Below are 11,851 nucleotides of genomic sequence, written 5' to 3' on the forward strand. Positions count from 1 at the left end.
AAAGTAATAATAGGTAATCTTAAAATTGCTATCTCAAATCCAAATTTAAGCTGCATAGATGTCTACACATCAAGTTTTCATAATCTAGTAATAACCACAACACAGATCTGTGAAAATGAACAGCGATAAAGTTTTCTCTCAGAATGAATTATTGGGAATTCAAAGTGAGTAGATTTCGATAATGCATCTTAAAAAAAAAAAAAAAAAAAAGATAGAAATTGTATGAAATTAGTTAGATTAGTCTCCTAGCAGAAAATTGAGGAAACCAAGTATTACAACATTTCAAAAGAATAGAAAGACTTCTTTCATCCACAATATAAAAAAAAATGCTTAAAATCAAATTATGTGTTATATTAAAATGAAAACAATCATTGAATCAGAATATTCAAAATTTGCATATTACTTTACAAAAGGATGTCTCATTAATTCACAGTTCATTTTTATTCTAAAAACGAATTGTGAATTAATGAGGTGTCTTTTGCAAAGAAATATGCAAATTAGTTAACCATATGACAGATTACATACACATGATCATTATATTAGAAAGCTATCTATTCTTCCATGTTGGCTATGAAGCGTTGGAATCTGTATCATCCCAGGAGACAATATGGATGAATAAAGTTGAATTTTGCCTTAAAGTTGTTTTATCAGTTTTATATGCAGGATGTATTGAATGATGCATTACAATTAAAATGCCAATCAAAATAACTGTATTCACATCCCCATTCAAATAATCTATTAGATGTTATAAAAAAAAAAGTTGATTTTGAAATTCTTAAATAAAAGAAATTGTGTATAAAAATGTGTCAACAAGTGAATGATTTCTGTTCATTTCATTTTAATTGTAATTTTTTTTTTTTCAAATAAAATAGAAAACTAATGAGATTCATTAAGTGATCAGTGATTTAGTTTGTAGAAATAAGACGTTTGGTCAAAGTCTTTTCTAATATCAACTATATTTCACATCTTCATTCAACAAGCAAAAAAAAGAAAGGTTTAAAAAAGTTTTTAAATATGTCTTGACGAAGAAAGTTTAATATCTGAAATTCAAATGTTACTCTGACGATACGTCAGTTATAGGTTGGAGTCAGTTTGTAAGTTTTGTCTTATTTAAAGTAAATCGACGACTCGTGTCATTTTATTTAGAAGTACATCCACATGCAGAGGTGTTGTCATCTTTACAAGTGCATGTGCAAATAATACCAGTAGCCAGACATTATGGTATGTTCAGTTGCACACCAAAAAGAAGTCTGATAGTGTTCCAAGTGACAAGTTGACCACTTCACTGGCTGTCTGCCTGGAAATTAATTAAAGTTGTTAAATATTCATGCATCTTGATAAAGAATATGTTCTGATTGTACATATGACGTGTCTGATGGAAGAACGACAGGAAGCGCCAAAAGATGAAATTTTGTGATTTTTGTCGCAAAACACATAAAATATCAAAGAGAATCTAATCACACACACACAAAAAAATAATTGCTGAATTCAAAGTATTTATGTGAAAATAAGTGTTTGAAATACTTCTGTTGAAATGCAGATACTCAAGACCATAAATTTTCTTTAAATTCTCTACCTATTTTTTTTTATTTGTTTGGATTTTTCCAGACTTGCAAATTAACAAGCACTAAGATTATTGTTGTTCATTAAAGTCGAACATCTAAAAAATTTAATTTTGTAAGCTTCTTTAAACATCGCTGGAAGAAAGAGAACAAGAAATGTTGACCAGTGGGAAAGAGAAAAGGCAAAATAGAAGCAAAATGGTCGAGAAGAATTTTTTTTTTTTTTTTTTTTTTACACAGTGATCATCACTTATCAAGACCCGGAAGCCACTCAGGGACAAGGGTTATTGCAAGTACATTACGTTAGTGTGGAGATTTGAAGGAGTGTTTACTTAAGAGGGCGGTTCATTAGGAATTTGTTAACGTTGGACTTGAACACATCCAAGTTGTAGTCTGGTGGGAAGCAGGCAGACGGAACAGAGTCAGTAGTTCTTTAAAATGCATTGTTGGAAAGTGCAGGCTTGGAGAAGCATGTTGCACAAAAAAAAAAAAAAATGTTTCTTAAAAATAAGTGGCCTGGAAAAGGCTACATTAATATTCAAATTATTCAGGAAAATAGCAAATTACAATGAGCAAAATAGTTACATTTAATCTCTTTTCTTGTGAAAAGTATGAAGTGGCGTGTATGTCATTCTTCCACTGAACCTGTCCTATGCAAGTAGAAATGTTGAACATTCATAAGTTTTGTATTATTTGGAAGTAAATCAGTTACTGACAATGTGTCATTATATTTAGAAGCGTGTGCACAGATGCAACCATTCTTAGCTATTAAATCCACATGCCAATGATGCCAGTCGTCAGAGGCTATGGCAGCATTTGTTTTCATGCCAGGAAGTCTTAGTATTCTAGATGACAAGGATTTGTCCAGCAAATTGGTTCTCTGACTGAAAAATGGGTTTGCAGTTGTTTGTATATGTTTTACGAACAACTCCCAGAGAGATTGTTTCTGGCTAACTAAAGTTTGATATATGTAATTAATAGATTGGGTGTTTTTTGTTTTTTTTAATCCAATCAGTAGCAAGTTTATAATCAATCAAATATTGAGAATGATTTAGAGATCATTCCTCTGCATTGTGTTTGTTATTATTGCTTCAACAGGGGCTCTACCTGTTTAAAAGGATAATAAGGTGGGTGGAGACAATTCTTCACTTGTGTAGACCAACCATTATTTTATTGCATAATGGTTTTGCCCTTAGAAGTGACAGATGTCTAGTTAGTAGTAAAACAAGCAAACCATGCCGTCATATATATTAAATAAAGCTTTGTCTTAACCATCAATGTGATGATCATATTTCATTGTGGTTCCTGAAGAGAAACCAATCTGTCCTAACTGAAAAGTAGAGAAGAAACATCTTGCAGTGATTGACAGCTTTAGTAAATATTTCTTTGTAGACAATATTTTCTATTTATCTATAAAGTTTTCAATTAGGATGACACCAACTTTGGTTCATTACAAGAAGATTACAGTATAAATTCTTTAGAATAAGACGACTTGAGGATAAAAACATAATATAGTAGAACCCTGAGATACGGTGACCCTAGGATACGTTTTTTCAGTTTACGATGTGAAATACAATGTTTTTCAGCATCTGGTTACGGTATTTGCATGCCTGACGGTGTTATTTATATTGTTATGTGTATTATATACTGTACTATATTTTGTTACTAGTTTTTAATGCCGTATCCCGGGGTTCTACTGTACTTTGGCATATCTATGTAAAGTTAGGTATGAGTATATGTTTACATTTTTATATGTACAGTGTTCACTCATAAACTAATTAACCGATCATTATAAATTTTGGAACAGCTGCTAGGTGCAAGGGTGGACGTGGGCTATATTTAGTTTTAGGCAAAGGGGCAAATAGGGGGTGAAAGCCCTTCATAAAAATCCAGATACCTTCGATTTTTGTGAAATTTTAACAATATCAATATTCCTCAAATTTTAGTTTATCTGAGGTATTTTAAAAGATCTTTAAGGGGTTATATTCACACAATCTTCCATATGAAAATTCAGATATTTCAGATTTACATTAAATTTGATACAGTCATTAAATCTAAGTCTAAATAAGCAAGGTTCCATGAATTTCAATTTCTTATTAGGAGTAAACCGTTTAAGCCTAAGTTTATTTGAGATATTTTTAGAATCAAAATCACGTTAATCAAAACTAGAATAAGGATACATCAGGTTTAGTATCACTAGATAGTGTGTTATTTTTTTGTCAATATAATATTGAATCTTAATTTTTTGCGAGTGTTAAAGTCGTGTAACTACAAAGATCTGTATTATGTTGCTCTCGTCCAATTATTTAAAACAAAGCACATTCTGAATGAACAGGTAAAATTCTCATCAAAAAATCTGAAAATTAGATCGAAAAATTTGAATTTCTCCTCTACTCAACATTAGTAAACATAAATTTCCGCGCTTCTACAGAATTGGGACGAGATTTTGTAGTCAATAAATGGAGTTTAAAAAGAAACAATGGTTTTAACTAATTTTTTTGTCAATTCTAATAAGTTACAAAGGTAGCTTCCAAATTATGCAGTCGAAATGACCTCATATTACTGAATTATTAAAATAAAAACAAATTATAATCATGTTAGTAGGTGAACAATTTGCCGCCATCTTGTTTAAATCCAAACAGGAAAATTACCTCCCTTTTGAACTCTCCTGTGTCTTACGATCGTTTTCATCAAATTCTATTTTTTTTATTTTCTTTAATAAATAATTTTCCACCTCATCGATTTTCGTAATTTTGGGATATAATCATCTTAAAAATACGAGGAATGCGTAGATACCATTGTTTTCATGTGAAATTTAGTTTTACGATTTCCGAAATTTCATCTCAATAGTGTAGAAGCACCTAAATTTCTTTTCAAATTACATTATAAAATAACAGGAAAAGGTGCGTATGCACTTATGTTACCGTGCTATTTTTAAAAATCGTATTTTCAAGTTAAATTCGAGTTTTACGATATTTTGTTAGGTGAAAGTGCAACAATGCAACATAGTTACAAAACATCCTCTCCATGTTAAGAATGGCTTTCTAAATAATAACGTTATTATTTTAGCACATTAACATAAGTGCATGCATAAGTACCCAGGAAACTTTTGGAAATACTGATGATAAAAAAATATTAACCTACACTGAAATTTACGAAAAATAAACCAGTATTTTTCAAGTTTAATTCGAAGGCTAACACGACGCCATTACTACCCATTCAAGGGAGATAATGCAAACTTTTGGCTCTTCTGCAAAATGGTATTAATCCAGCGTCACTTATCTTATAATGTATAAGATAAAATTTTGTTAAAATTCTACTCGGTTATTTTCCAAAACATTCGGTGTAAGCTAATATGCTATTATTCCACACGCCAGTATTTCTTATACTTTTCCTAATACTTTATGTTCTAACTGCCATATTTTCTTGTCGCCTTTCTCAGAAATTGACACAAAGCATTAGGAACTGGACTTACTATTATTTTCTTTTATATTAAGGGCTTAAATTAGAATTTCTTTTAATAAATAACAATCGCTGTTATAAAAAATAAAATAGAGTTAATTCATCTTCATTGTAATTTGATAAAAAAAAGTATTCATGCAGAAGATGGATTGTGCTGAAATATTTACAAAACCATTCTTAAGATGGAGAGGCAAGGTGTTTTGTAACTATTCTGTACTTCGCCTAACAATTTAACAAACAAAAGATACCGTAAAAATTGAATTTAACTTTAAAATCATACAAAACACAGTAATAAATACCAAAACTAATTGCCGGGTCAGAGGAGAAATGAAAGCTGGATGAAGACAAAACGTGCAAGGTTGCAAAATTGCAAAAACTAAACGGATTCCAGAGTAAATAAAAATAGTAAACAAAAAGGTAAAACTATAAATAAATAAAAATACGTTTATCTGTGATTTTGGTGTTTATTGTTTTCATCAATCGAATAGAGGGAAGAATTCATAAAGAGAAACGTGTTGGAAAATAAATTACTCGAAGCTTTAAGAGAAAAAAAAATATATAAAATAACAATATTAACGAATAAATGAGAATTCAATAAATATGTGTTAAATAAAAATGGCTAACGCATACAGTTACACATAATACATAGGGTTTTACAAAAAAAAAGGTTTGTTGTTTATATATTGGTTATATATAACTACTATGGCATGAAACCAAGCTGGAGTTAATTAAAATGTGAGTGTAAATCAACAATACACATACATAAACAAGAATCGAACACACACAAAATGGCGACTAACTCCCAATGAGTGATAGAGGGAGGGGATTGTGGAGATGAAACAGAGAGGGGGAAATAACTTGACTGAAAAAGAGAGGGGGGGTACCTCAACTTTTAAATCACACACACATTATATATATATACATACACACACACACACCCCGCTTCTGTCGATTCCACTTATTTTTACACAATTCCACAGAACTATAGAACAAATTCATTCTGTTATATTATTTTGGTGAGAAATGGAGTAAATTCCAGAGCAACAACAACAATTATAATTTCAAACTGTTGTAATGTTATTGTTCGGCTATGCATGCATAACGCACCTGCATTAACGGATTAATATTTATTTACTAAATATTAACTTAACGGCAGATGAGTAATATATATCGTTTTCATTTTGCCATGGTATGGGAATTAAAATAGTTTGTTTTTTTGTTTGCTTGTTTACATTTTTTTTTTTTTTTTTTACTTCAAGTAAAATTAAATATTTGTTGGATTTAACTGTTAGTTGATTAGTGATCTAAAAGTTAAATAAAAATAATATAGAAAAAAAAAAGACGAATAAATTTTGATAAAATAAATATTTGTTTTCCTTGCGAATAGTTTTGTTTTATTCACATGGAAAATGAAAGAATGGAGACAAATAGCACACATTTTGGAGGGAGGACGGCCAGGAATAAAAATTATAATTTGTTTCTTAAAATCTATGAAGTTTTGCTGCTTTTTTTTTTTCGACAACGGTCATTTTTATTCGACGGTTTGGGTGCTAATGCACTTACTGATCCGCGCTATTTTTTTAAATCGTATTTCCAAGTTTAATTAAAGTTTTATGATATGTTTTTTTTTTTTATTCAATTGTAAGGTTAAGGTACAGAATAGGTACAAAACACCCTCCCCTCCCCATGTTAAAAATGGCTTGTTAAATAATAACATTATTATTTCAACACGGATCAATAAGTGCATGAGTACCGACGATTGTTAGGAACATGCAGTTTAACATCCCCAAATAAATTGTTTTCATTTGTAGATTTGCTTGGGATGTTAAACTGCACAATTGCTTATTATTATTATTATAGACAACCTAACCTCTTCATCTTGGTTTTTAAATCAGTTGAGTTCCTTTAAAATTGGTGTGCTAGAAAGTTTGTTTTTGTTGTTTAGCGCATAACATTTTTTTTAATTACAAAAAAATATTTTTGGTGCAAAAAAAAAAAAAAAAACAAAAAAACTAAAAAACAAATACATGACGGCCAGTGATTAAACAACTGAATTAAAGTTAGATTCTGAAGATCTTTAAAAGTTGTAATTAGAATTTTATTTCAAAACTAAACATATAATTTAAAATCACTATATGCAAAATTTGGGCTAAAAAAGGAAATAGGTGATATATTTTTAAGGCCCTTTACCTATTGTACAAGGGAACCTTTTTGCTCTCCCTCTCTTGAGAAAAGATCAATTTTAAAAGGCGATGATTTAAGCAAATATAATGTAAATATAGACGACTTACCATGACATGAGGCCCAGAATAGCGTGCTGAGCAGGTAAAAACTGATGCTATAAACATCCATGATATTCAGGCCCGATCTGCCATATGCAGTCCGGTGGTAAATTGGTCGTGGAGACCATTCAGATCAAGGAGCACCTACGTTTTCCGTATTAACTTTATCTTAGTATATATACACACACACATGAAAGCAATCCTTATAATTAGGGGTTCGACCCCTAAATCGAGTCTTTTTTTAAACTCCAAGATTTAGTTTCCTTTTATAAGAATAAAAAAAGAACCTTATTGTTTTCCCTCGTTTTTTTTTTTTTTGTAAACACACTTATTCCAATCTTTTTTTTTCTTTTTTAGAAGAGACTCCTTTCTTCGAGTGATTTGCAGATTGGATTAAACCAACAGAACAAAATAATTTATACGTATATTATTCTCTGTGTATTTATATATAAATACATCAATCGTAGCAGTAAATCAAGTTGGTGATTACTTAAGAAATTCCTTGCTTTAGTCGTGCTGCCCTGACTGTCGTTAATTTGACGGCCAGCATCATCTTGGCTTCTTTTTATTCGAGTGTCATTACTAATGGTTATGTTTCTATCTAATTCCCTCCTACTCTCTTTATGCACCCTTTATTTTGGCTCACTCTCTATTAACTGTTGACTCTTTCTCTTTTCATTCGATTCAGTCGTTAATTCATCTACTCTCCTCCCGCTGTTACCTACGTTTTTTTTTGTTGTTGAAAACTCTCTCTTTAATGTGTCACCTCCACTCGCCTTTCTCCTTTGCCCCTCTGCTTTATTCTCAACATTGTGAAACCCTTCACGTTCCATGACTCGCCTCCTTCCGCTACTTACTCTATCCGTTCTTAGCATTCTCTTGTCGTTTTCAATCACCCGTTTACATTTCTTTTATATCTATTAAGTTCACTTATTTTTCTAATTTTCTTCTTCCTTTGCTAAATATTTTCACCTTCTTTCACCTTTTTTATTTTTCTAGTCTTTGTTTATAACATCTTTTTCTTTTAGGTCATGTACTATTTTAGTAATACCATTTCTAGTTCTTTTTTTTTTTCATCATTTTCTACACATTCTCTCATTCTTTTTCTCTATCTACCTCTTTCATAACGCTCTCTCTCTCTCTCTCTCTCTCTCTCTCTCATTATTTCCTGTAATTCCCTGCTCGCATATTTCATTTATTTCCTTTCGAATGGACCCCGTCTTCGTACTAAGTTTTTATATTTTTAAAATTCTTATTAATAGTATCGGTAAAGCAGTGGATTTTTAGATTATTCATTTTGTTTTTAGTCATCCGATATGTGTCCAATGCTGTCAAATTTAACGAAAAATGGTCTTGATTATTTAACGTGCATTTTCCAAACAGATTCTTCATAAGAATTTTAAAAAAAAATTCTTCCATTGTTCAAATCGATTGAACAAAATTCTGAGATTATTCAAAAATATATTTCTAACTAAAGATAGTTCAATTGAATTTTCCCACTTTGTTATGGCGGCTAAATCTGAAGTCACCGTTTACGACCGGTGTAACGCAAATAATTCCCCAATATCTTTTGACCGGCTGATTTTGGTGATTCCTTTTTTTTTTTTTCTTTTAAAAGGAGACTATTCTTACAAAAAATAGTGAGATTTTTTTGGGAGAGGGGGGCAAACTAAAATAATTAACTGAAAGAAATTATGAAAAATCAATTTGTGTTTTTCTGGGCAATAATCATTAGCAGTGTCAGAAATCGCCATTAAAAATGCGTGATAAAACTTGAATAATCAGACTTACTATCTTTCGAAGCTTATAACAACTTGAAAAATGTAATTTAAACCCTATTTTTTTTTTTCAATAAAAGGAACAAAGACCAAATTTTAAAATAATAACAGTTTAATAGCAAAACATGCAATATTTGTTTGTTTTTTTTAATAGGTTTTCTTTAAAATCAAAAGATTTCAAGAAAATCAACGAATTTTAACTTACTTCGAATCTAATATATATATATATATATATATATAAATTCCAAAATATCACTTACCTATAAAAATACTAATCAATGGGTACTTCCATTCTTCATTGTTAAGAATTTATCCATATTTATATTTTATATTCCATGTACTTTTTAAATAAAATAATTTTTAAAGCAAGAATTAAAAAATACCGCGATATCAGATGGTCACAACTGGAAGACAAACGTCTCTCTTTTTTCCAGTTGAGAACTTCGGTGGCCTAAAAGCGCCAGAATTAATCTCCCCTTTCTATTTCTGGCTTGTGTTTGCTTTAAACAAAAGTTAGTAAATATGGGCCACCGTACTTGAAAAATGATCACATTTCACTTATCAATTTTTGCCCTTTAAACAAATTCCACTCGACCAATTTTCCATTTTTTGTTTTTATTCTCTTAAAGAAATACATGAGGTTTTGATTTAATATATTTTATTTCTTCTTTATGGAGTGATTTTTTTTAATCTAAAAAAAACAAAAAAACATTGAATGAAGCAGAAAAAAATTGTAGGTATTCAATCTTTTCAGGACAAAATTTAAAAAATGTGAGGGTTCACTTAAAAAAAATCAACGTGGTTTAAAAAAAAAAGGTTTTAAACTTTTGACTTTACAGGTAAATTTGCACATAACTATTCTTTTTTTCTTTTAAATTAGATTATTTTATTTATTGATCTTTTATCTTCAATTCATATAAATCTGAGATGAGAAAATTATTTTCATTTTAATAGACATTTCAAAATGGGTGGGTGAATTAAAAAAAAAAACGTTTGTCTAAAATATTATATTCAGTTTATTGAAAAGAGTATAAAATTTAACATTAAGCCTACAAATATTGTAAAAATTGAACCAAGATAGATTTTTAAATTGAAAAAAATTTAACTCATAAAATTCAATTCTTTTTATTACATAGAAAAAATGGCTGCATGAGCGCGTGCAGGCATTTTGTAAACACTGTTTTTAAAAAATAAAAAATAATATTTCTATTATTTTTTTAAAAACTTTAATAGTTTATTTTGGAAGTATATTCCATGAAGAAATCAAACAAACCACTTTAAAAGGAGAAATTATGAGTTTTGTATATTTTATTTGCAGTTTTGTGTTAAGGGGGTCAAAAATTCCCCCAAAATTCTGACACACCTAATTAAAAGAAAAAAAAATAATAATAATTTAACACAAACCTTGTTTGAAAAAGGTTGTAATTTTAATTGTAAATATATTGCAAACTAATAACTTGCAATAAATTTCAACAACAATTAATATGCGATTTAAATCCATCGCAAATTAGTTTCTACAGTGTGAAACGATAAATTTGTCGCCATAAATAAAACAACACTACAGTTTTGTTTTTAAATTTTTATTGAAAAAATCAAATCAGGTAACTTGATTATGTAGTAGAGCTAACATCTATTCAATGTAGCTGCCTTCAGCCTCAATTACTGCCTCGATATGTGGCTGGAACTGGGAGCATGCCTTTTCTACAAGCGCTAGCGAGAGCTTGGCGGATGGCGGCGATCAGGCTGGTTTTGGTGTTGTGGGAGGTCATGTTGGTAATGTTCTCGACATAAGACCAAACGACCAAACAAAGTAGTCTAGCAGGTTTAGGTCAGATGAGGAGGAGGAGGAGGAGGAGGAGGAGGAGGGTCAATGGGAGAAAGGTACAAATTTGTAGCACTCCTGAAGTCAAGCCGTGGTCTCTTTGAACTTCTAAACCGGCGCAGAGTCTGGCTGCCACACCCATGATCTGCCAGCGGCCACCTGATTGCATCAGGGGATCATCACATTCAGCATATTCAGGTACACTGGTGTTGACTTTCAAGTTGACTTCAAAGATATGAGGTGGCATGATGTAGCCCTCACCACACCAACGACCACTACCGTAGCTGACAACTTCGTTGAGCTGTGCCCTTAAGCGTTGAATCGTCCGGATTTGCATTTTGAGGGTGCTGGCAACAGTCCTGTTGTCATATCTTGGATTAGTAGAGAACATGAGTTGTACAGCGTCACAGCGGCTCACCTCAATCTTACTCATTGAACATTATCATTTTAAGACATAATAGACAGCTCCTATCGCTCTTGGGATTCATACACAACTGACCAAATTGTAGATGGTCTGTAAGGACGTCCAATTTTATGTGTACAATCACCAAGATTTTACACAATACCAGCGACATCATCATTTAGTGTGTACATTATTTTCTGCGTGTACATTATTTTCTACATTATTTTATGGATGCTCAACCGTGCACTAGGGAAGTATGGATGCGGGAAAGTCAACTCAAATGGGGAGCTCCTCCTTTCACTTTGCACTGAGCATCAGCTTTGCATCACCAACACCTTCTTTAAACACAAGCCTGTTCACAGAAACTCCTGGATGCACCCTAGAAGTAAACATTGGCACCTCATTGACTTCATCATCACTCATCAACGTGACCTCCCAGATATCCTGGACACAAGAGCAATGAGGGGAGCAAACTGCAACACTGACCATATTAAGATCCGGACAAAAGCGAGATTCAAACTGAGACGCAAAATAAAGATAAA

The 11,851-nt window shown here is 31.2% G+C and overlaps 1 protein-coding gene across 1 annotated transcript in view; it reads right to left on the reverse strand.

Annotated features, from left to right (window-relative positions):
- LOC145260571 (low-density lipoprotein receptor-related protein 6-like) overlaps positions 1–7,909 on the reverse strand; it is a 216,360-nt gene extending 208,451 nt beyond the window's left edge. The window contains exon 1 of the mRNA XM_080118842.1: positions 7,316–7,909. Within this exon, the coding sequence (XP_079974968.1) occupies positions 7,316–7,376 (61 nt within the window). The 5' untranslated portion in view covers positions 7,377–7,909. The remainder of the gene's footprint in view (positions 1–7,315) is intronic.
- Between the last annotated feature and the right edge of the window lie 3,942 nt (positions 7,910–11,851).

The sequence above is a fragment of the Euprymna scolopes genome, chromosome 36, assembly GCF_053919585.1.
Source record: "Euprymna scolopes isolate OS-2025 chromosome 36, ASM5391958v1, whole genome shotgun sequence".
NCBI lineage: Eukaryota > Metazoa > Mollusca > Cephalopoda > Sepiida > Sepiolidae > Euprymna > Euprymna scolopes.